General features: G+C 44.7%; 1 protein-coding gene and 2 long non-coding RNA genes across 3 annotated transcripts; 2 read left to right on the top strand and 1 right to left on the bottom strand.

The window, feature by feature from the left end:
* Nucleotides 1-12251: 12251 nt before the first annotated feature.
* Nucleotides 12252-12790, top strand: LOC124699488. The gene is made up of 2 exons (XR_007001408.1): nucleotides 12252-12585; nucleotides 12678-12790. It is a non-coding gene; the product is annotated as an uncharacterized LOC124699488 (long non-coding RNA).
* A 1246-nt stretch (nucleotides 12791-14036) lies between these two features.
* On the top strand, nucleotides 14037-16528 carry LOC124699487. Its single transcript, XR_007001407.1, has 2 exons — nucleotides 14037-14692; nucleotides 15703-16528. It is a non-coding gene; the product is annotated as an uncharacterized LOC124699487 (long non-coding RNA).
* A 2976-nt stretch (nucleotides 16529-19504) lies between these two features.
* Nucleotides 19505-23492, bottom strand: LOC124696521 (putative B3 domain-containing protein Os08g0325100). The gene is made up of 6 exons (XM_047229237.1): nucleotides 23358-23492; nucleotides 21204-21942; nucleotides 20907-21094; nucleotides 20234-20702; nucleotides 19884-20074; nucleotides 19505-19756 (listed from the first exon to the last, which is right to left on the bottom strand). The coding sequence occupies exons 1-6, from the start codon at nucleotides 23490-23492 to the stop codon at nucleotides 19505-19507; spliced, it is 1974 nt and encodes a 657-aa protein (XP_047085193.1).
* Between the last annotated feature and the right edge of the window lie 2849 nt (nucleotides 23493-26341).

Genomic DNA, 26341 nt, shown 5'->3' with positions numbered 1-26341 from the left:
GCTTCTTGAGTTGGGGAAAAAGAAGCATGGAGTTGACATAAATCTCGGGGAAATAGCAAGTAAAATGTTGACAATGCGCAGCGTGGGTGCGCAGCGGAGCGCGGACAGCGGGAACGAGCGCATCGCTATTCCACCTTCGAATCTGAGGTTCTCGACGCAAGATAGGGTGCTGGACCGAAACCAGCTGTCGAGTGTGGTGTCGACCTTGCAAGTGCTTCTGAAGGGGTCGATGGATACGCTTCTGGCAGGGCCAGGGTGAGCGGCGATGATACTGGAGACCGCGGCGATGTGTTTGTGGTTTTGCTTGGCGAGTTGGTTGTCGATCTCGAGGTTAAGTGGGATGGAGTGCCAGAGGTGGCGCCACCGTTTGGAGACCAAGGTTGTGCTTACAGCGGATATAGTGGGCAGGTGGGAGATGATGATGTGGAGAATCTGGTCGGGGAGGCGGCTGATGAGGTACGTTGTTATCGTCGACGAGGAGGTTAAGTGGGATGGAGCGCCAGAGGTGGCGCCACCGTTTGGAGAGCAAGATTGTCCTTACTGCGGATATCATGGGCAGGAGGGAGATAATGATGTGTAGCATCTCGTCGGGGAGGCGGCTGATGAGGTCGATGCTCGACGGAGGCTCTTCCCAATCTGGATCGATCCTCCTTTAGGAGTTGAGCGGCTCCGCCTCCATCTGACACGGCGGCGACACACGCAACGCCGCAGTCGTCTGGTCGAACTGTGTAGCAGGTAGCAGAGCAGATCTGCTGGACAGGGGAATAGGCGCAGCGGCGGTGGTGAGGACAGAAAGATACTCGGCGGTGGATTTAGGTGGATGACGGATGCAAGTGCGCTGGGGGGTTTTGGAGGAGAGGGCAAGCGCTATGGAAGGAACGATTGCGGCGCGCGGCCAGCCGGGGTGAGGAGAGAAAGGTATACTAGTACTACTAATGATGCGGTGCGGCGTTTCCGTCTCCCTTCGCCCACGCGTGCATCCTTCACAAGACGTACGAGTTTTTCAACAGAGATTATCAAGTGGAGAGACTTTCCCAATGCAATTGTCTCTCCACTTGATAATCACTCTTGAAAACACCGAGAAGATGGAGGTGAAGAAGACGGAGAGTCATGGAAAAAAACAATGTGAATTGAAATCAAATATACTACAGGCGTTTCTTCTCTCTCTTGTCTTTGTTGCACTTAGGCGTGTGACCCGAGAAGAAGCTAATGTATTGTATAGCTATCCCTTGCACGCCGTGTAGCTGTATTTTGTCTCGCCAAATCAGTTCGGGACAGTTTCGACCAGCAGAGAAAATATCATTTTTTCTTGGCATCATCATAATAGGCGAACATTACCACGGGCCCACGGCAGTGCACATCCAACTTGTACTACTCAATCCTCCATATACTGCACAAACCACCACCTTAACTTTTTCTTTGCAGTTTTCACGATTTTTAGCAGTTTCCACCATGTGGTGGTCTAATATGTTGCAAATTTCACCACTTGGTCATCTAATCAGTTATTTTGTCATATCGATAGCAAAATCAACAAGTGGATGCCAACTTTTTTGAAGGGTTTCTCTCTAAAACACAGTTTGCATTATGGCATGTTAGGTATTTTCCCTAGGTAGTATATCAAAAAAAAAGGTTGACTCCATGCTTTTTTTGTCTATTTTAAGCACCTTTTACCATGATTTCAAATTTAGGTCAAACTCACGGGGGCCATAGGATGCATGGCATTTATTTGCCAATTGTTTCAGTATGGCCAAGTAGTTAGGCCTCCTTTGGTTCATAGGAAATGGAAAGTATAAGAGAAGGAAAATCATAGAATTGGGATGTCATGTCTACTTGAATCCTATGTGAATCGGGCTCCTTTGATTCATAGGAATTGGGATATCCGTGCGCTAGGCCGTATTTTTGTCCGGTTTAAATCATCTGGATGCGCGGACACGGGGTGAATCGCACCGTTGGAGATGGCCTAACCTTGTCCCGACGAGGAGTCCTTGTTAGATGTGAGCTCGTTCTATCGGATCTACGGAGTATACTCTAACTCCGGTGGAAATAATTCCGCTGGTTAAAAAGGCTAGCCCTGCTTGTTGGTTTCTCGAACGCAGGCACATGCGCATGTCTTTGGAGCGGTTTCCTCGTTGTGCGTGTACACGAGCAGCATCGCTTGCGGCCACCGCTCCCAGCCACGAGCGTTGATGCCATCGACGGCAGACGGCACTCTCCTCTTGGCTCGAGCAGCCGGGCACGACGTCGACGTAGCTGCCGGGACGTAGAAGGTTTAGGGCCATTTTTTTTGGGCTTATGCTTATAGAGAAGCTAGCTTATGGATACCGGTGGAGAGAAACTTCGGTGAGAAGAAGCTCCTAGAAACTATTCTTCCCCTTCTTTTGGGCTTCTTGAATTTGAGCATGTTTGTTGTGCAAAGTCTACAACACCCCTAGACAGGAATTGTATCTTGTTTAACGGATAAATCCCATCATTACTAGCATACACCCATCAATTCTCCAAATCCTCTAAAATAAGAACCTCCGTCTCTGTAGATGGGAACAGCATGGTGGAATTGGTCGGGGATGAGGTGTAGCTCCACGAAGACGGCAAGGTGAAGTGTCCGGTGAAGAGGTGGAGCACCACGGCGACGGCTCGAGGGCGGCGCTCCTAGATCAAACGGCGGAGCTGACAACCGGCGGCGGCGAGAGGCGAGGTGCTGGCGGCGCCGGCGGGCAAGTGCGGCTGCGAGGGGCGAGGTGCTGGCGGCGCCGGCACCGGCGGGCGAGGTGCTGGCGGCGTCGGCGGGCGAGGTGCTGGCGGCGTCGGGCGAGACCGCGGGAGCGATGAACCCTATCCTATTTGGCTTGCTCCGGTGCGATTTTTTTTCTTTGGCTGAAACGTTACCTCAGGTGGACTGGTGGAGTGGCATGGTGCCGTAAATAGAACTGCTCTAGAGGGGTGGGTTCACATACCGATTCGGTTTTCGACCCAGAAGCTCGGGAAACTGCTGTCTTCCAGTTTCTGAAATTGCACTATGAGTGAGCTTCTCGGTAGAAATAAGCCTGAATTAAACAGGAGAGTTCTTTTGGGCTTCACCCATTTGGTACCTAGAAGCAGCTCTAGAAGCCCAAAAGAAGTGCCCCTTAGGAGTGCTGCACAACTATATTGCTGAATTCGAAGTTTTCAGAAGTTCTAACTTATGTCAAAATGCAACTGATACAAGGTTGCTTGGCTGCATTCGGTGAGTTTTCTTGTTATTTTGTCCTTTCCTCATGGAAATTCAGAATCAAACTGATTATTAAGATATGTGATTGGGCGTATTATGTGGTTTGTCAGATCACTAATGTTCAAAGTAGTTTATGTGATGATGCAAAATTCGCCAAGCTGGTCTTTCTGAACTTACGGCATGTCACTGCAACACTGGTTTTATACCTGTTACTATAGAGGTCGCTACAAGTTTAGTTTCTGAATTCGTCCCTCTTTCCCTATTGCAGGCTAAAGGTAATTTAACGTTCAGATAAGCTAAAGATCACGGACTAGTTAAATAAAATATTCAAAGGCTCAGTGCACACGGTTTCGAGGGGCACTATGATGTCAACCAGGAGGCATAGGCGCGGCGGCACGCCGCGCCCGTGAGAGTTTACGCGCTGACGGACGGGAACTTAGCATGGTGGAAAGAGTTGAGCATGAATCTTCGTTCACTACCTCCTATGTTATAGTCTTATAGATGTCGAAGTGGCTATCTTCATAGGGGTGCGAGAGGACATCTGTGAGTTTGTGGAGATCGCTAAGAAGTATTAGTGTGTGGTGTGGTTATCTTGATGGGTGGTGGTCTAGATGTTGTTCAGTAAGACCTGATAGGTAGAATAGTATAGAGAGGCTGCAAAATGCAGTTGTGTTTTATCGTGATATTTGTGATGGTTGTATGCAGTTGTTCAGTAAGCCCTCTCATGAGCGGGATCGTATATACTCATACTAACAATGGAAAGTACTACTAAAACGAAAACAGATAAGTTAACTTTTTATACATTGAGTGCAGATATAATACACGGCAGTGGGTAGACATACGGAGAAGATGGTTTACATTCCAACGCCTACAGATGTGCAGAAAACTGAACACTGGATAAGTGCCCCCTTACATGTGAACCAAATGCATTAAGTGACTTGAGCTTTGAAACTTTCGTGTTTAGTTTGTCAACCCACAGACCATCCCCGTCAGCTGCTGTCTATTTGAACAAAAGGCTGAAAACGATGTTGCTCCTGCAATTTGAACTACATGGCCTGAACATGAAGCTGTTCCTGCAATTAAAACCATGTATTCCAGGTACCAGCATAATAGTCCATGGACAGCCAAGCAAGCCATGCGGCGAAGGACACCTGAGCATAAGAATAGGCAGGGTAAAGAGCAGAATCTGCAGAATGGTAACAAACATAGGAGGAAACCTAATGTATTCGCCTACTGAATGACGCAGAAGAACACAAAAAGTAATATTCACACGGAGAGATGGTTGGATGAGCCATACATCCCTCTTTAGCAAGACAGCAGCGCCAACAGCTACAACTAATAAGTAACCACCCACTGTGAATCCGTAGCATACATCGCAACACGAAAGATGATAGAATATATGACAACTTTATCATAAGCAGAACCCTTGGGATAAAAGCAGAATGAATAGAAACATTAACCAATAAGCCACTCCTTTCGATCCATAGTAAGTGCCATGGTCCTTGTTCACATTTTAGCTAAATTGAACCAAAACGCTGGCACTTATTATGGATCGGAGGGAGCAAAACAATTCCAACAGAACGAACAGAAGATCGTAAGAAGATAAACACTCGCTGGAAAACGCAAGAATAGGGAAAAATCACCCCCTAAAACTATACTCTTTCCGCCAAAAGGAAGAGAACCTAGGGAGCTATCATTCACAAATAAGATATCTCTTATGCTCCTATCGACGGCTTCAAAGCAGCGTCTTCGTGTCATTGGAGCTTCATTCGACAGTATTAGTGTTGCCTTTTCTATCAACTCACTTAAATTAGTGCCTCCAGAAATGTTACACATGAAAGCTTATTAATCTCATATTGTATCCTGCAACAGAGTTGTCCTCCCACCTGGCAGTAAAAGCAGGGGACACCCGATGAAGCAATTGCCAAAACAGTATGATCATCGACTCGCAGGGCTGCAATAATATAATTCCACAAAATATGTCTTCCCTGTACCACCATGATCCGATACAAAGAGAACACCCCTAGCAGAATTGGAACTCTGATCAGAAATATCGAGTTGATTGATATGCATTCAATCTCCCATGAAAAGGACCTGGTCACCCTACATGAATGGTGTTTGTAGGAGCCAGCACTAAATTAAATGGTGTTATATTATCCCACAAAAAATAATTGGAACATGAGTTTTTGAATTCAAAGAAACTATATCCGGTAAAGATAGACATCTTCTAAGATCTCTAAATGTGTGAATAAAAAAATGAAACTTGTATCCTATACAACTAAAAAGGGTCAAATCCTGCAATACTCTTTTGGGCCAACTAAGCTATGTGTGTATTTTGCACACAAAACCAAATGGAAGGGTAGCTGAAGAATAGAATATATAAATACTCTAAATTAGAGACCACATAATTAAAGAATGTACTCCTCATGCATCTCATACTCCCTAGCTACAGTGTACAGGTAACATGGATCGGCGGACATATGCATGCTCTAGAAAACATCATATTTCCATAATTTTCTTAACGTGGAGACTTGATGCATAGAAGATATAGTAAATTGGTTAGACAAAAACACCAAATAATTTAGCGGACATTGCATACCTTCGGGGAAGCGGAGAATTAAGTCATAAGCTCCAAAATATCTTCTGTATAGTTCCTCTCTGGTGCCAATACACCAATCAGATGTTAAATCAAATGCTTTAGCACTAAGCAAAAGATCACATTTCAAAGAATGGACATCTTCATGTACAAACGTGTGAATATACTGCTGCCAGGATGCATATGCAGAGGGACACCATGAACCTTGAACAGCAGATTTTTCATTTTCAGCTGGCCACAATCATAGTTAGTCTTTATTATGATTTCCATCACCGTGGCTCGTCCGCACCTCATCTTATATATTTTGTATGCATCATGTACTTCATATCTCTTGCTGAAATTTGACACCAGCCGAGGTTGGCTCGTCCGCACCTCGTCTTATATATTTTGTATGCATCATCTACTTCATATCTCTTGCTGAAATTTGACACCAGCCGAGGTCGAATGCCAAGACGATTGCTCGCTTGATTTGTCTCTTTCATGAACAGCGTCTTCTCCCACTTTTTCTTTCTGTACCTTCTCAGCATCATCGTTGTTGGTATTCCCAGCTATCATCTACATAATGAACATGGATTTACTTATAGCCTACACACGTGTTTTAAAATTTTAATACACAAATGGACATATTACAATTACTGCACATACTACTCCTAACGGTTTTTTATATCTTCCTATTTTGCACAGGAGAGATCAGGGTAGGTTAGATAGAAGATAATAACATGATAAAATGAACAATAGAGATATTACCATATAGCTCATTACTGAAAAAAAAAGTGTACTCAAGGAGAATCAGCATGACACTGAGATGCACATGAAATCGGTAACATTTAAATAATTTCAGGAATGCAAAGAGAAACATGGTCATTGCTAACAATATATTTAGAGCAGATATTTTTTCAGGGATGTCCTCTACAAAAGAAGAGAGGTCAACTGAAGAATAACATATCTGACCAACTGGAAAGAGGTCCTCTTGCTCAAATAAAATTTATAGATGTAAATCATTTTGGAAAGTAGAAAGAACTAACCAATCCAATATGTACTTAATATGAGTCCGCGGAAAGCTAACAGATTAGAAAAATAAAACACAATGTATCATTCTGTACTCACGTTCTGAACAGAAGTCTTGCTGACACTCATTTTGGAAATAAGGCTGACAATCTAAAGAACTCAATGGCACGGTGCAGAGACAGTTACAGCCAGCCTCTTTCTTTCACTATGAACTTCCATCTGTTCGTTGAAGGCAGTGAGCTCACATCTCCTGCAGATGTTCTTGATGTCAAATAGGGTCAGCTAAAACACACAGAAAACGAATTAATTGTCTCCAGATTTTCTATTACTAAATTAAGATAATGATTAAACCTCTTCTCTCAAGTATCACGTTTAATAGTTTGGAGTGATGCTCTATGCCATGGTTGAAACACAACAATCAGATGAACAATGCAACACAGGGAGGTAAAATTAGTAAGATAATAACCAAAAAGGAGATAGCCGGGGAGAATGTACAGGAGTAGTGAGAGGGAAAGAGATCACCAAGGCGAGATAGAAAAAAAGACTCCAGCGCCCCTGTACCACCGTTTACCGTGGCGGGATCCTCACTCCCCCAGGTGCGCCTTCCCCGCCTTCAATGAAGCAGCAGCAGCCGCCTTCCCCGTCTCCACTGTCGAGGAGGTCGGCGCCCCTGCCAGGGATAAGAGATGAAGCGGCAGCAGCTTCCCCCGCCGTCCACCGTAGAGGAGGCCGGTGCGCCCGCCGGCATCTCCGTGGCTGCCTACCGCCACCGAGATCGGCCCTACAGCACAGGCGGCGCGGGCCACGCGTAGGGGCGTGCGGGTGGCCAGCCCGCAGGGCGGAGATCGCTCGGCAGCCCATGTCAGGACTCTGGCGGCGGAGTGCGGCGCGCACGGAGCGGCCAACGTGGGTTGCGCGTGAGAAACGGCCAGGGCCAGAGGTGATGCGAACGGCCATCTCGGTCGCCCTCCGCATCCTACTGCTCCCCCACGCAGCCGACCTCCTCATGCTGCCCTCAGGTGTGGTGGCGTTGGGTGATGACCAGAGGGGCGCCATTGAGATGGTCAATGGAAAGATCACGGCCAGGAAAAGCTCGTAGGGGAGGCCAATGGAAGTGGAGATAGCGGGGGAAACTCCAGAGAGCGCTGGACCCTACCCCACGACCCAATCTAGAACTGCTCGATTGTTCTGTGGTGAGATCTACCACCGCTTTGACCAATCTAATAAATCAGTTACGTTCACTAAGAAAAGGGAAACGGAAGAAGGTCCCCAACAATACACGGTATAAATCTGTTGCTGCCGGTAACCGGTCACCCGTCCCCAGGAAAAAATCGAGGAAAAACAACTATGGAAGGGGATGGAAAAATAACAGAACACGCGTCGCACGCAGGATGGATGAAAAGGAACGGAAATTACTCATCTACAGTAGCCAAATCAATATGAGATGCACTAAATTGTTTAGCTTTTATATAGGGTATAATATAATGGGCATGACAAAAATTCACCTGATCACATCAAAGTTAGCAAGGATGCACGCTGCCCAATTTGGACCAAACGGCATCCAAATTGAAAGAACAAGTTTTGCATTGTTAATGATGATTTGCAGCATTAGCCTTCCCTCTCGCAGTGAACTGAACTATTGGTGCATTGAAAAACTATGAGCTGACCCTGGAACTTTTTTCAGTGAAACTGTAGGAGGCTGGGTGCAGAGCGTGCGCTCGAGGAGAAGCGTCGATGGCATCGGCCATGGTGGACATGCGCCCAACAAGCGTGGCCGGAGAGCGCGGAGGAAGAGGGGGGAGTTCACCGCCGAGGAGCTCCGGCAGTCGACCAAGAAGAGGCGGCGGAGGTCGAGCTCGACGTCGGGGACGGGAACGTGGCAAGGAGGACTGAGCTTGAATGGGAGCTGCGGGGCCTTGCTCCCCCGCGCCGGTGCTAGCCCTCCGTCGGCGCGACCTTGCTCGAGCTCTGCGTCGACGAGCACAGCGAGCTGGTGATGCTACTCCCGCCCGGGATGCCGGGCGCGAGAAGTCCGGGCGCGGGAAGTCCGGGCGCAGACGAGGCTGCAGGGGATGCCGGGCGCAAAGTCAGCTGCAGGAGACGCCGGGCGCAAAGGCGGCTGCACGAGACACCGGAGACGGCTGGGGACGGCCGGAAGGATAGACGGGAAAAGGGGATCTTGATTTCAGACTTTAGGGACCCAGATGGAGAAGAATGTAGTTGGTAGGGGGGATTTTATAAAAATACATTTGTACTACCCTCCGACACTTTCCACGGGACGGAGGGAGTACTTATGAGAAAGGTATGAAAGAGAACAAATAATACTTATATGAGTGGTATAAAAATAGCAAAAGCTTTCTAAGCATATATGTATGCACATTGTAGGTCCATTGCAGAAGGGAGGTGACTATCATCAGCTCAACAGATTGTTACATGACCAGCAACATTGATGGCTCAATGGACCCATTTTGGCTCCACAACACGTCAAAAGATTTTAAAAGTTTTATTTCTCGCTTGATCCTCTCTTTTAGTTGTCTGTTTTACAGCATTTTGTATTACATAAGGACTTCTTGATGTTATATAGATTTTGGAAACACATGATGTTTTATTATGGTATATTAAAATTCTACATAGACTATATTTTAAATAAAACACAAGTAGCAACGCACAGGTATTCTTCTACTACTACCATATAATTGTTTAACCAAGGAACATCTACACTCAACTTGTAGCTCAACATTTTCACCTATGCAAAGAAACTTAAACTGCAAATCTCTAAAGAGCTCTAAGGGTATCTCCAACCGGGCGACCCATCCCGCGCCCGCGCGTCCGGATGGGTCGAAACGGACAGAACCGCGGCCCAGCGCGCGGACCCATCCCTAAAACGGATGGCCGCGGCGTCCGGGACGACCCAAACCCGGCCCAAATCTTGGACGAGTTTGCGTGGCCGCGGACGCGAAAGGCTGGTCGCTCGCGTCCTCCCCTTGTCCGCCCTGGCCCGCATGTCCGCCTCCCAAAACAGAAACACTCCACCGTACTCCCAAAACCTAGAGATGGCCGACGAAGCGATCGCCGCCGCCCCCGCCACCACCGCCACCATCGGAGAGGAGGCACCCGCGGCCGTTGCCGCTCCCTGCCGTGGAGGCCGAGCTCCCCCCCGGGCCGCCGACGAAGAAGGCGAAGGCCGACCTCACCCCGGAGCAGAGGAAGCTCGAGAGCAAGAAGAGGGCCGACCGCCGCAGGGCGCTCGACCAACGGAAGAGGGAAACCGCTGCCGCGGAGGAGCGGCAGCGGGCGGCGGAGCAGCTTCTCCAACTCAAGACGGAGGCGAAGAGCACTGTCCTTCAAGAGCAGCAGGCGCAGACCATGCTCTTTTACGGCCACGCAGCGCTCGGCCAGCACATGATCATCCCCGGCACCGGCGCGGCCTCGGGGGGGAGCTCGGCCTCCTCCGTGACCCGGCCCCTTCCTCCAAGGTCAACTGCCCCACCGACTGCCCCGTTTGGGCACGAAATGGGGGCGCATGGGCGGCACGCGTACCCGCTCACGGGATGGGTCACCGGAGGTGGGCGAGTCCATGACGGGGCCGTCACCTTCGTCCATTGACCTGAACCGTGCGCCGGCGAACTCCAAAGGCCCCAAGAACCTAGGAGCAGCTGCGATGTCCGGTGCACGCAACCTGTTCGACGATTTGTCGGCCGCGCGCGCGCGTGCCACCGTCCACCGTGCAGCCCCTCCGTCTTCGCGCGGACAATGCCGACGACCCTGCCATATCCTTCGACACAGCGAGGCTCCCCAGCCACCTCCCATTGACACACATGAGGGCACAACCGCCTGTCCCGGCAGCATAAACATCGAGGAGGAGCCGTTGTTCGGTGAGGGCCTCACACAAGCCGCAGCTGCACAAGCTCGAGGTCGCCGGTAAGCAAACGAACCGCCAACTACACGGAGAAGGAGGACAAGGTGCTCGTCGATGGATGGTTGACCATCGGGCAAGATGCGTTGACGGGTGCCGAGCAGAAGGGGACCGCATTCTGGCGCCGGATCTATGAATACTTCCATGAACATCGCAAGTATGGACAGGAGCCATTTGAGAGCGACCGCAGCAAAATATCGCTCCAAAAGAGGTGGGGAGCAATTCAAACTGAATGCAACAAGTTCCAGGCGGCGTATGATCACGCGAAGCGGATCCCCGTTAGTGGCATGGGTGTGAAGGACTTGGTATGATTATTAACCTCAACTTATTCATCTGATGTTTGCACATCTGTTTATCGTTGTTGTCTCGCTTTGCTCTAGGTGTGGCGAGCTTTGGAATTCTACAAAGTCAACAATGGAGAGAAGACCTTTGCCTTCCCTCATTGTTGGAAGGAACTCCAAGGCACCCCCAAGTTCCAGGAGGGGTACGAGGGGTACATGGCGACCTTGACTGGCAACAATCCCGCCAAAGATGCCACGGTCATTGACCTTGATGGTGGGCAGCCTTGCGGTAGCTCCGCTTCTCGTGCAAGTCGTCCACGCGGCCACAAGTCAACCAAAGCCGACATGAAGCGTGATGCTTCGTCCATGCTATTGTATGGCACTTTGAAGGAGATGCATGCGGACAGAGAGGTGTCCACGGACAAGAGGGATGAGAGGAGGCGCCGGGAGAAAGAAGAGGACAGAGAAGAAATTCTTTGATGTCCAGACTAAAGAACTTGAGCTCAAAGAGAGAGAACTTGAGCTCATAGCAATGGCAAGGGCCAAAGAGGTGGAGCTGAAGGCGAAGGAAGTTGAGCTCAAACGCCAAGCCGAGGACAACCTCATCATGAACGCCGACTTGACCAACATGAGCGAAGCAAAGAGAGCTTGGTTCGAGAAGAAGGAGATCCTCGAGCGCCCAAATTGAGTTAGATAATCTCAATTGTAATTTTTATATTTTTCTCAAACTATGGCACATTTTATTTGATTTATCATGGTACATTTGATAATATTTTATGGTATTTGATAATATTTTATGTTTATTATATATTATTCTATGTTTACGAGATATTATTCTATATTTGTTAGACATTGTTTAAGGATCTGTGGCCACAGGACCTATTTTCCAAAGAAATAGGCCAAATAGCCAAATGGCCAACCCAATTTCTAATAACTGCCTGGGCACTATTCGGTCTTACAAAGTGCTCCCCCTCGCGTGCGTCGGATCGTAATCGTGCGGCTGGTGGGAACTGGAGTAGAGGCGACCAAGTGGTCAACGTCTAGAAATCCCACGTGACTCGGACCGACGAGGGAGAGAGACATACCTCGGCGAAATCCCCCCATTCTCCTCCTCCCTGGAAACTCTCACCTGCACGATTCCTCTTCGCGGAGGCGACCGCAGCCGCATCTGCTGGGGGGAGGCGGAGGGGTAGTGGGGCTCGGGCTTGGTGGGGCGGTGCCGGTGAATCGGCGGGGGATCGGGGCTGGAGGCGCGGTGGCTGTGAGCAGCGGCGCCGGGCTCCTTCACGATTCCTCTTCATAGCGGCGAAGACCCGCAACCGCATCGAGCGGGCAGGCGGCGGAGCGGGTGGCGGGGTTCGGCCTGGCGGCGCGGTGGCGGTTAATCCGCGGCGGGGTGGTAGGATCTGAACCGCCGCCTCGTGACCATGGTCTTCGTTCTCGCTAAGGTCCACCGCTGCCATCACCGACCTTCTTCTGTGCTCCCCGCCAGCGTCCCCGTCGACATGCTTCGTGCAGCGTTCTGCATCCAGGACGACATTGAGCTTGCATCCGGCAACAGCGACGGCCGGAAACAGCGGTATGCGGCCACGAGAACTACTAGTACTAGATGATGCTAGTGCTGTTCTGCATCATCGTGAATCACCAATCCCCCTCCCTGTCTATTTACAGGTTGTAACTTTTGCAGACATCTGATCTATTTTTTTTGCATGCTGACTGAAAGGTGTGGCCTCTTGCCTCCTATTATGAAATAAGAACAGCTGGGGTAGGGCATCCTCATTGCATTTGATTTTGTTCTAGTAATAGTCTCCTGTCTACTACTACTCTCCTGCAATCCCAAGACCTAAAACATGTTCTATGTAATTTTTAGGATTTAAATACATCTCTAAAATTTGTAAAATCCAAGTACTTTTTTATTACATGTAAGCACTATTTTATTACATGTAACAAGTAGTTGCAGATCTCTGATTATTTTTACATCTAACTAATTTTTTACAACTAATTAACATTTTATTACATCTAATTAGTATTTTTTACATCTAATTAGCTTGTAGCGTCAGGATAAAACTGTTTTGTTACATCTAGCAATAGCATAGATGTAGTAAATTACATTAATGGCCTTGCTCTGTTCTTCAGGTTCAGTTCCATGTATTTTTAGTTCAGTTTGATGTATTTTTGGTTCTTGATGTTTTACAATATAGAGATGTAGTTCCCACAAAAGTCTGGTTGTACCGTGATGAAGTTTTCTCAGCTGGCGATGGAAAAAACATGCAATTTCCTATGCTTCTTACTCTCCGTTGCTACATGTAAAATATTGTTGCTTTTGCAAATTTATAATCTGCTCTCAATCTAGTCAATTTCTCACTTTTTGTGTTAGCAAGAGAGAGGAATATGGCGATGTATATATGATCATGCTTGTTACATGTAAGAAGTAGAATTTACAAATTACTGAATTTCGAATCGGCGTTTTCTAAAAATCTGGACGTATGTTGGGATACTTCTCCATAAGCAAAGGTTTCAATCATGTAGTGGAAGAAAAGGTGAACTATGGTGTTTTTGGGGTCCCTTATCTTGTCTCATGCGGAGTAAAAAGTCTCAGTAAGATTAATTAGGCAGGAAGGTGGTATGGGGGACCGGACTTTCTATTTTAGGAAACATCAGAAGAGGGGACCAGAATTTTTACTATTTTTGGGAGGGGCACTGCCGAAGACTATACAGTGCCTGGGCACCGTGTAGCCAGGCCCAATGGCCAAATGGGTGGCCGCTGCGTTGGGAGCAGCGTGCGACCCAAACGGACGCGCGGACGCGGGGATCCGTCCGCGCGTCCGCTCGGGCACGCAAACGGCCCAAAACAGACGACCAGCGCGTCCGTTTGGGTCGCTCGGTTGGAGATACCCTAAGCTCCCTGTGTTGCGCACGCTTGTGGATGATCGAGACGTCGCTCTCAGTGGGCCTACAACCTTAGGCGGTGGTTCCTTTGTCTATGGGCCCAAGTCGGTTCATCTGAGATCAAAGACCCAGTCTGTTTACGCATACGCAAGTCAACTCTCAGGCTCTGTTGCTCTTGCACGACTCTCCTATTCCCCTTCCTCTTCTCTATTCCGCGGAAAAACATCTCCTCTGATTCAGCTTACCTCCGCCACCTCCGGCGTTGCTGCACACCGACGCGAGTTCGCCTCGGTCCTAGAGTTCTCCGCTGATTACCCGCCGCTGATGCGTTTTGCCATTGCACGAACCCCGTGGCAAACCCTAGACGCCCGCGTCGGTGATATGGCGTGGGCTAGCCATGGGCAGCGGCTGGGCCCTGCCTGCGCTGCACCCCGACGACCTGCTCCTATGAACACTCGCGCTATCTCCGCATCCCTACCTCGGCTGGCCTCTCGTGTTGATGCTGGATTTATCCAATGATGTTGCTCAGCGACATCCTCATTGACTCCGGCGTCGATAGGACAGCGCTGTTGTGGCCTCAATTGACAGTTATATCGAAATCTCCGTAAACCTCCGTGGCTCCGTTTCTTTACTGGTGAGGCGCCTATGCTTCTCACCGTGATATTCTTGGCGATGTACCTGCACCGCGGTGGTGGAGAAGGAGAATCAGGCCATGTACGCCGCCATCGAGAGATTCGTTGGAAAATGTTGGAACGGCTCCGGCCTCTTCTCACCCTTGCAGCAAGACTCCCATCCAGGTTCGTATTGTCAGAGCTCCTTCTGTTTTTCTGCTACAACTCCAGTTCTTGATTCCTGGGTGATGCTGAGCATGTTTTTTTGGGGATGAGGATGTCCTCTAAAGTCTGGAATCAGCAAAGTGGGTTGGATGGGGTAGTTGAGTCCACCAAATTTTTTGTCGCCCATTCGTTGTTCAACATCTAGTGCGGGCTGGGTGATTCAGGTTTTTGCAGTACAACCTATAAGGCGTGGGATCAGAATAAAAAAAATATAAAATCTGTGTATAGCATCCAAGAAGGTAGCAAAAGAAATAAGATCATTCATTTTCATTGGGAAGTAGCAGTCATTACACTAACGAAGCCAATTAAAGTACATCAGAAAAAACCGTAGTTGTTCTAGAAGTTGCAAAGAATTTAGAGTATGCCTATTAAGCATGTCCAAGCAAGCTATGTAGCAACATGAACAATGCAACAAATGTGTCCTTCAAAGATGAAAAAGAAGTTGAACACCGAAAGGTTCTTTCCTACAAAATCGAGTAAAACAGAGCATTACTCACTTTGTCCACATAACGATTCCCTGCGACTAACTATTCCTGGTTACTTTGGTTCCTTAACACTTCTTGCCAGCTGAAAGTGTAATTCAACAAATCAGCCCCAACGGTAAAAAAAGAAACACATGTAAGAGGACAACCGTGCAAATTAGATACATCGTGATTTTGGTAAAACAAAACGTGCAGTTCATATGATCACTATTGTACTATACTAATATAATATACATTCTGCAATCTTGAAAGAATAACTTAAAGGCACCCTGATTCTGTCAAATCTTTCGAGAATTGCAAACAAACACATGTTGTCCATGGTTCGGTAATGTCAGATCAAGATTCCGTGAGAGAGCTAGAGCAGCTGGGACGTTAAACATCCTAATGTTCTCCTGATTGATCACTGCTTAGTAGGAGTCGGAAGAATCTGCATATATGAGTACATGGAGAACATCAATTTACATAACCTGCTATGTGTTTTGTCACTAGCGTTCAGGCCAATGAAGATTGGAGCACCGACACATGGGAGGAAAATAATGTTGGTTAGGCCACTGAGACATCACATCAGAGGGCACTGTGACATTGAGGTTCTGGCACAAGATTTGCATTTGGCGCTGCAAGGGCACTGGCATTCTTCCACCATGGTTGCATTCCACAGATCGTCCACCGGGAGTTGAAGGTAAGAAACATCTACTTCAACTTCTATATGGAGCCTAGATTTTCTGATTTTGAGTCATCAAAGATCGATGGGACTAGCACAAACGAGGATCTGCTGCACCATTCTCCTGGCTATGCTCCGGCAGAATTCTCAAATTCAAAGGACGCTAAGTCTGATGGCATCATGCTGTTTGAGCTGATCACCGGCAACGAGCCACTGGGTGATGACTGATGAGTCCCCTTACCGGAAGGAGGCGAACCTGGTAAACTTGGTGGGGCCAATGTTTAGGGAAAACCAAGGTCGAGCATCATCGATGTGAAGATCTGTGACATGGGGATAAGTGAAGGATTGCCTACCTTTGCACTGCTGAGCTGCCATCCAAGAGGCCACTCAGATCGTTGGCCTGCTCAAGGACACTGAACCTAAAGTAGCAGAGCAGAACTGAGATGATTTATTGGTACTAAATTTTGTGTGTAAGCAGTGAGCTCCTAGCTGTTTCGCCTTTTGGAGCTCACCATGCCATGTCCTGCTCTTCTTCCGAGACAGTGTATTTCTTCTTCTTTTCTCTTCTTGATTAATTGTTCCTCCTGTTAAGATGTTGCAATATAGCTTGCCACAATATTACCATGAGTTATTATATATGAAAGCCCTCATCAATGTGCATGTTTGGCAATAGAAAGACCATCCTGGATTTTTTTTCTCACTGCCAGTGGACAGCAAAAACCTTCAGACTCCATTCACCTGCAATCATTTGGTGTGAGAGCCTTAATTTTTGTGCAAAAGGTATACTTTAAGTATTTGTAGTTGATGCTTCTGTATCAATCATGCAACCATGCATTTTATTACTAGAGGATTCAGCCCTTAGGAAGTTAGTGGCTACACTCTGGGTAAGTAGTTTCATTGGCAACCAATTTGGTCACTCTGTAATGTAATAGTATACTAAATGAATCTTACACTGAGTTTGTTGTTAAGGAATTCAGGGGAATATTATTACTAGAGCAAGCTAGGTTACCTCAGCCACAGGGTAGGTGCAGTCTTTATTTTTTCAATAATATAATATGTGTAAATTTAGGGAAAATAATTGATTTTATGCTAGGCGAATGCGGAGAGAGATTTCCTGGTTTTCAAAATCATTGTAAACAGCTTATAACTTCTATAGTAGGCATCCTTCACTTCTTGTTCCGTCATAATTTGTAGTAGGTGTACCAGAATTCGTTTTGGTCATGTTGTTGGCCATATAGGAGGTCCTGTGCGATGTGCTCACCAACGAAGCTATGGATATGAACAAATCTTCAATCTCGGCTTGACGCTGTTACAAACCAACGAGTAATACAATTATTTCTTCTTTTTCCTGCTATGATATCTGAATTAATGTGCACTGTCGATATAGAATTACGCAACCTCGATTCATCTTATTTTCAGTGCTCCCTCAATCCCTTTAGTCTTTCTACTTTGCTTATATCTGATGCTAAACCATGGTTTATTGTATGTGGAATTATGGATCAGGTATCCCTTATGCATGTCTTAAGAGTTTTTTCATTATGCAGGTTATAGGAAAATAAGTTGACCTGCTAATGACTTGAGATAAACCATGTGCAGCTGATACAAAAACAAGCCTAATTTATTCTCCACAATTTTCAAGTTTCCTGATTGATTGCTCGAAGTATGATGATTTTTAAACTGAATGATTTTTGAATATTACACTGACATTGGATAATTGAATCAGATGTTGACAGAAATCATCATGTGTTTAGTCAAAGTTAAATAGCTGCATGTTTACTGCATTCTGGTTGGAGGAAGCTTAGTGGTTATTACTATAGGGTTTACCCATCAGAATTTTGTAGTCAGGTTTAACTGTTGTTCATGTGCCCGTCCAGTCTGATAGTTCCTGTCCTCCCTACTCTCTTTGGTATAACAAAATTCAGGTTATATATTGCCTTCCTTTTGTAGTTTCATGTCTATAAAAAATTAAAACTACTCCTAAATTTCACATATCATGTTCAATTGCAATTAGTTAGTATGCTAGAAGTCTTATAGTTCCCCTATTTTTTGTACCAATATTCAGGTGGTGTGCTAAATTTTGTGTGTCCACATAAAGTTGGAACCACTCCTAAATTTCCCATAACTAATCATGCTTGATAGTAGATATAAGGAGGTTAGGTACAGTCAGATATCATGCTCATGCTCTTATGTCTTCTATATTTAAAGGTCCAGTTATTACAAATCTATGCATATCAATCTTATGTTTATAATTTTGCATAATAAGCATAGAAACTACAGATCTGTGCATACCAGTCTTGTGTTTGTAATTTTGCAAAATAGGTTAGAAGCTTCGTCATATGTTTTGGCTATTATATTTATTTTCTCTTCAAATATGGGAATCCAATTACTTTTCATCTCCTGTCTTTATAACTTAGCAAACAACATAATCATATATAAAGAACAACCACAAGATCTACAAAAATGGGAAGGTCATAGGTAAGAGGAGCCAAGAGACGATGACATCAGTAACCAAATTCAAGCAATGGTGAATATGATAAGCCGATGTTTCTACATGCATATTGATGTCACTTTCACAATTGTTAGCCCCTAATTTTGCTATTATGCCATGCATTGTGTCACTTAGTTATTTGTTCAGCGGGTTCTGCCTATTTTCAGCTTATTGTAGAAAACTGATGCAGTATATACATACTTAGGCCAAAAATAATAATGCATAATGCATCTTCTTGGTGTGTGGCCTGTATAGTTTTGGCTATGGAGTTATGTTACTTGGCTCACCTTCTGTCTAGTGTGTTTTCATACCTTGCCATTTTATTGCTTCAGCCATAAGGATTGGCCTTTCTTACCTCAATTTAATATTGGAGCCCCTAGAAGTATGATTTCGTATCCAATACTTCATGGAGTGTTCATTCTAATATTTGTAGATAAATTATTGTTTTTTTTTCATCTATGGATCAATCCCACAAAGAGAAATATATGTGTAGTCATTATCATTTTTTCTGCCATTTGATCTTCTCAGGATATTTGCAAAAGAAGTCGACCTACCCCACTGTGAATGATGATATCATGAAAAATAAAAATAAAATTTGGTGTTACTATAAACTTTTGAATCTTAACATGCTAGATAAGTTTTTGTTGATTCCTTCCAACAAACCAAATGACTTGGCACCTAATCATACAGAAAATGTGGTTCTTGATTTTAACTAGAGGCAAAGGTGTGAGGTCTCCGCACCATTTGGTAACAAGTTGAGGATAGCTGGGACACGCACAAACGCAAATAAAAACCGCAGCTGTATAAAACGGGCGGAGCAACGCGCGTAGGGCCCATCTAGTACTATGGAAAACGCAAGATGGCTCTCATCACAGGTAAAAACGGGCGCAGTAGAAAATGTAGAAGAAAATAACAAATTGAAGGAGCTACAAGCACATCCGATCCTGTTTTCAGTGTTAAACCTACATCTGCTGCTCTACAAACTTTTCAACTTAACTGAAATTCATTGCGGCTCGCTGACATTACTTATTCAACTCCCTAAAGTATGGCTCAGTAGCGAGTACTCTCCTATGCAACATGCATAAACCGAGTGAACTTATCTTATCCACGTGCTACAACAACCAGTAGAGATAGAATGTTGCTCAACTAGTATTTTTCGCGCGGATGATATGCACTTTCATTGCAGACACCTTGCAATGCTTCAACAGCTCCAAGAGGCAGATATCGCCCTTCTCCAGCTCGTTGTCTCTCACAAACTTGGCCCATCCCCTAACAACCCTGTTATTTAGAGGTTTACGTCCCAAGGTGACATGATACTTCTCCCTATGTCTCTCAAGCCAGATGCTCCGCACCTCATCTCCCAAATACTTGTCAACGTATTTCTTGGACATGGTCTGGTTAATGATGTGGAAAAGAAGAAAGGAATGTCAAATGGAAAGTAACACTAGCAGAGTAAGCATAGAATGACAGTAAAATATTTGTATCGAAGGAAATTATTATAGAGTAAACAATGGAACTCACTAGGTTGAAACTTCCTGTAACACTCGTCCTGGGCATCACAGCCACACAGATGGGAATTTCAGAATCAATACATTGGACCTTCTCCTTCACTGCCTTCTTCTGAATTGAGGTTAGGTGCTTCAAACCCACGCCAATGCAACCAGACAAATCGTCCATATCATCACCGCTATCTTCTGCCATCAAAGAATCTCCTACACAAAGCACCAAAAAAAAAAACTACTCAGTATAGCTGCCGAAGATGAAAATACGATGCATGAATTGGAAGGAACTGCATCTGTAGTAACATGGACTGCATTATTATTTTTGAATGTATTAAATTCAACTGCAAGAGAAGGAAGAACTCGTCATACTCTTGTTGCCTTGACTCCAGTTATCCCTCTGAACTCGTTTTTCTCTCTCCGCTGGGGGTGATTGCATTTGAATTGGCCGAGGATGAACAGGAGAATCATCTACAGTTGCATTACCTAACTGCATTTGCACAGGATGAGAACGAGAATGGCAATGTTCCACAGTTTCAGTACCATCTTTGCGCCTCTCTTCCACTCTTGGGTCACCACTTTGGGAGGGCCTACCAAAATCCTTTGCACGGATGATATGGACTTCCATTGTGCACAGCTCATAGATCTTCAGCAATTCAAAGATGCAGATATCACCCACCTCTACATCATTCTCTTGTACAAACTTCCGCCAGCCACTTTCAATCCTTTTTAATATAGGGCTACCACCAAAATGCACTTTCCACCTCTTGTTAAGTCGTTGAAGACATATGTTTCGCTCCTTATCACCCACATACGTCTTAACATATTGTTTGGAGAAAGTCTAGTTACAGAATTGGTGAAAGATAATAAGATAATGGCATTCAAGTAAAGTGCAAACCCGGTATATTAGATAATGGCATTAATGTAATTTAGCCATGGAATGGTGAAGAAATTAAATCATACAAAATAGTACTGTCAACATAAAACTATAGTTTAATTAAAAAGATTGCAGCAATGTTGTAGAACAGTAAGAGTCGATACTCACTAGAGTGACCGGTCCTGTAACATTGAAATTCCTCATCACAGCCACAAACTTTGGATTGTCTGAATGAATAAATTGGACCTTCTCATCAACTTCCTTCTTCTGCATTGTAGTTAGAGTGCAGTGCCACCCAAGTGTGTATCTAGCTGCATCACGTACTTCAGTATCATCTGCTGGCGAAAAAGAATCTCCTGTGCAAAAAATAAATAAATACTCTAAAATGTTGAAACATTGGATTTGTTTGGAAATGAATTGTATCTCTATAATCACAAATTTCAAGAAATAACTTAGAGAAAATGCCTGAAGAAGAAGAAGGCATCGCTGTCTTGTTGCCCTGACTTGAGTAATCACTTTGAAGTTTTGATTGTTTCCTGGTACGTCTACGTGGCAGTTGCATTTGCACGGTCTGAGCATGATAATTAGAGTGATCCAAAGTCTCAGTACATGGTTGCATTTGTGTGGGATGACTATGGCCACACAAATTTGCCACATTTTCAGTAGGCTGTTGCATTTCCATTGGGGGACTAAAACCAGCAAAATTGTCCAAATTTTCAGTAGGCGATTGCATTCGCATGGGCTGAGGATGCCCTTGAGAACGGTTCCCATCTTCAGTAGGTGGTTGCCTTTGCATGGGCTGATGACGCCCTTCAGAATGGTTGGAATATTCAGTAGGCGATGGCGTTTCCTTGGGCAGAGAATGACCATGAGAACGCTCCGAATTTTCAGTACCACTGTTGTGCCTTTCCCGTTCACGAGGAGGTGGAGGGGCATTGTCCACAATAACAGATGATGCTTTCTCAAGACCGAATCGATCAAAAACTATAACATCAAACTTAGAGTCTCCTTTGTATCTGAACACCATACAGTCGTCCGTATGTAGATCATAGGTTTGGACAAATGCTCCCCATCCTTCTCGAAGAACTAGTTTATCTGGATATTTCGCAACTCCAATGGTGTAACTGTGACCATTTTGTGTTTCTAACTTCATCTCTCTTGGGATCTCACCCCTGAATCGTTTCAGAAAATCATCTGGGATGATCTGCAGTAACAAGAATTAGAAATAAGAACATAGTTCTAACTTCAAGAGAACGTTCTTCCGAGGTCACTGAACAACTAGTTAGTATGGTGTAATTCAGATTTTAACATCAGACTTAAAAATACGATGAGGGGGAAAGAGCTAGCCTATTTCTCCATTTTCACGGACCAGGCATTTAGTGATTATGCTATCACGTTACGGACTCTGTTCAGCAAAAAATGTTGCAGAAGGAATGCATACTTGCATAGTATGCTATGTCACTACAATAATAATACACTACTATATGGAATTTATGTTTCCAAAGAATACAATTGCTACCTTAAAAAGACCAAACGGTGACAATGATCAATACGCAATATCTACTGTCAACCAATACTCAATGCTAAATTTGAAATTAGCTTTAAAGAATAATCATGAGCAGAATATATAAATCCAAATTCCTGGAGCAATGCATCACTTGGATTCAACTAGCTTCTTAGTTTACACATAGTATTCCAAATGTACATGTATCCAGTCACATATGTTTATTTATTGCGAAAAAATTGTAAAACTTGCAGACATGATGCAACAATTTGTGCATGTATATATTATATGTAAAATCAAATTTCCTTTACAGGAAAATGTCAAATCAAATTTCCCCGCTCAATAAATAAGTTAAAAGTAAAAGGCTAACAAATTGTTATAATACAAAATAAAGTATCCACTTTCTTATTGTTGATATAAGCTATAATTTTAATTGAGATCAGAACGGTACTTTTTGTTATTTGAATTAAATGCTCTAGGATGACAGGCACGTTGGTATAGATCGTGCAAACTGTATCAATGCCATATGAAAAGTTAAAGGAAAGTTGTCTTTTCAGTGTTAATGTAGGTTTAATTGAGAAATTTTTGATTGGAAATGGGTTGTTAAAGTATTAAAAATCTGCTTTTTTTTTATTTTTGCACGAAACAACTTCCCTTTTTAGTCAGCCAATAACTAACCAAGTGTAATAAACATGTATCGTCAGTTTTACCCTTTTGACTTGCTAGGATTAAAAATAAAGAGGTGGGTCTGGGCTACTTCAAGCAAGTAATTGACCTGGTTGACATCGAACACAAGAATGAGACCGAAAAATCGGGTAAACCATCGCAACGCAGTACAACAACCTGACTATTTGTTCAGAACATAATTCTCCTTCTCTTTTAGCTTTATGTAACCCATGTAAATAATTATAATACATTAAAAATTGCAGTGGGATATTTTCACACTGCTTCTCCTACAAAAAGAAATAAATTCCTCAGGAAAACAAAGTTCCTTGATCCTTTGAAGTGGGCAAAACCGCATACATACTTATATGGCTATAAACTACAGAGCACTTGGAAAAAAAAAAGATAATAAGGAAAGGAAACAGCAGTTCGCTTGAATGTGGTCGAGTTACCATCTCTTGAGTACATCCATCGAGCATAAACAACAAGAAGTGTTTTTCCCGATCGTCCAAATTGCTGTAGTCGAGTTCATCCCTCCTTTTGCATCTTTCGCACCCCATCTTCTCACTAGAAATGCAGTACAACATTATACAAAATCAAACGAAAAGAATCAGAAACAAAACGGCCACAAAAGGAAAATGTGAATATAGAAATCATATAAAGTTCCCATTTGTGATTCTCGCAAACGGCAAAACTTATGAATGTGAAACTTTAAAGGTCAACATAAATTTAGTACTAATACAATGCATATAAAAACGAATTGGTGTGGCGAAAAAATCACTAATAGGAGTGAGGATGAAGGTACACCGTCGTTGCAAATCAGTAGCGATGAAGTTTGGCAGTACCGGGACATGAAAAAACGATGATACGATCGAGTACGTGTGGTCAGAGACTGCGGCAACAAAAACGAAACAAAATCAGCCTACGGATCAGAGCAGCCGTTACCTTGAGTAAGTCAGTCAATGGGCGAGCTGAGATCTTGGCGAAAAACGGGGGCACTGATCCTAGATCAGCCGAGAAAATTCGTGAGTAGTGCGGAGGTTAGAAATGACCGCGCAATTTGTGAGAATGTGCGGAGGCTCAACTCCGGATTGCGGGGAATGACCGCGCAATTTGTGAGAATTTGTGAGAAACCTCTGGCCACCGGGCCTCGCGGCTCCCTCCCGCTTCGGTTGGGGTGGGGAGAGACCGAGACAGAGAGAAGAGAGTGGAGTAGGCTCTCGCGCCTGCCATCGGACCGCAGTGATTCGGTTTATGCATGAGTGGAACAGAAAAGAGAAACGGGGATTTTCCTTTTTCCTCTCGCGCCTGTTAAAGAGTAACACTAGGGAAGTGCAGAGGATCACGTAGATTTACAACTCGTATGTGAACAGATTAGTATGGATTTTGTATATTCTAGGAATTATCTCTGTTTGTATGTAGGTTCTTTTTAACACGGATTTGTAATTTTGTACTATCATTAATTTAGTTAAAAAATTAATACTACTAGCTCTGTCCATAAAAAGATGTTCCAAGTTGGTCTAAATTTTAATGTATAAATACATCCAAATTTACATAAATCTTCAATATCCTTTTGTGCACGGAGAATGCTTACTATCAGAAAATTCTCGTCCATCTTAGAAGAAACAAAATCCTAGAATTACTATCATTGAATCTCAAGTGTCCCCTTAAAATTTAAATTTTCCAAAATAATATATATCATGAAAAATGCTAAATATTTTATTCAAAACAAAAATATGAGAGTTTCTAATAAATGATAAATATCTAATATTCTTTTCGTTTCTCGGTACTCCAACGAGCTTTCATCCCATGTGACAACGCAAATATAACACCCAATGGCAGAGCTAGTTAGTGATTTAGCAAACCCACCCAATTTAAAGCTTTAAGAAGAACTTACATGGAGTAGGTCTTCAGCCACAAATAATAGCCTCACAATTAGTAAAAGCTCCAATTGAACAAAGATAGCAAGTTGAGGTTTTCAGGTTCCACACAATTTAGAAATAATCCGAGATGTACATCTAGATGTGATCTACATGCCTGTAATAATTCATCACTACATTGCTTCCTCCCTAACTGCTAGTACTTGACCTTGCGTCCCATACCGCTTCGCCCCTCAGAAACGCCTCTCGTCGGCATCGCCGGCGACCTGCCTCGCTTCTGTGGCCTTCGGGCCATGGAGGCGGGGTGGATCCTGGCCCCAGTCGGCGGGAGGGCTCCATTTCCCTGGTATTAGGGTTTTAGTTTGGTGGGGCCACACTCAGGTGAAGGCGGCGACGTCTTGTTTTAATAAAATACCCCCCTTCAGCCCCATCTCAATGGAGACGTCGAGAAACTTGTGGGAGTCGTGTGGTTCTCGAGTACTTCTTCTGGCTGGGGGATCTTCGGATCGTCATGGAGTTTCATCGGCAGTTATTCCTTGTGGGACAGATGTGATCTTCTTGACCCGTCCGGTGACTTCCCATCTGCAACCAACAACGCCAGGCCGACTCGGGGAGGAGCGGTACCACGCCATCGACACGGTCTCGTGGTTGAAATAGAATGGCATCTCAAGAAATTTGTTCTAATTTTCGTTTTTTTGTTGAGGTTCATTGTACTGCTCGATGTTTGTCTTAATGTCAGGGTTCTATTCGCAAAAAAATACATCCCTTCATCCCTACTACCGAAAGTTCAATGTCGGTAACTTAGGGAGGGTGAATAGGTTCTAAAAAAAATTCCTTGACTTGTTTGCAATTTTAGGCTATGCGGATAAATAATATGGCCTAATGAAAACTAAGTGGATCACCCTATATGAAAAAATACATGTATCAACAACTTCAAACTCGATGGCTTTCACAAATTAGATAAGTGGAAAGAAATAACCGAAACACGCGGAGACGACGATGTATCCCGATGTTCACTTTCTTGAGGGGAAGCTAGTCACCGTTGGAGAGGTGCGGTTACCATGAAGGACACCTAATGCCACGAAGGCTCACCTTCTTCTCCATGAGCTCCTTCCACGAAGTAGGAGCCCTTTCCCCTATTTCAAGACCTTAGGGAGGCCTTCGATCCCGTACAAACTTTCTGGCCGGATCACAACTTGATTGCTCCCGACGACCACTACCGCCTAGGAGTCATCAACCTCCAAGAGTAACAAGATCGAATCTAGAACTTAACACAGAGCTCAAATCGCAAATTTGATCGGTGGAAAAAGAGGGGATGAAAAGATCTTTTAATTTGATGGATCCATTGTCAAAGTTGTTGGTTAAATCTCTCTTGATCAAAGGATTGGTGGAGAAGAGTGCAAGAGAAAGTAAGAGGATAAAGGACTTGATATGAATCTCAAAATAATGGCCAAGATGAAAATTCACGAAATTAGCCCCTTCCATATATAGCAACACTAGCCGTTTTTATGTCAAAATTGTGCAGGATCGTGCACGGCCGGTCATACCGGATCCAT

This window comes from Lolium rigidum, chromosome 3 (genome assembly GCF_022539505.1).
Source record: "Lolium rigidum isolate FL_2022 chromosome 3, APGP_CSIRO_Lrig_0.1, whole genome shotgun sequence".
NCBI lineage: Eukaryota > Viridiplantae > Streptophyta > Magnoliopsida > Poales > Poaceae > Lolium > Lolium rigidum.
Note: the sequence above shows the minus strand (reverse complement) of the source record. Positions and strands in the feature narration are given on the sequence as shown.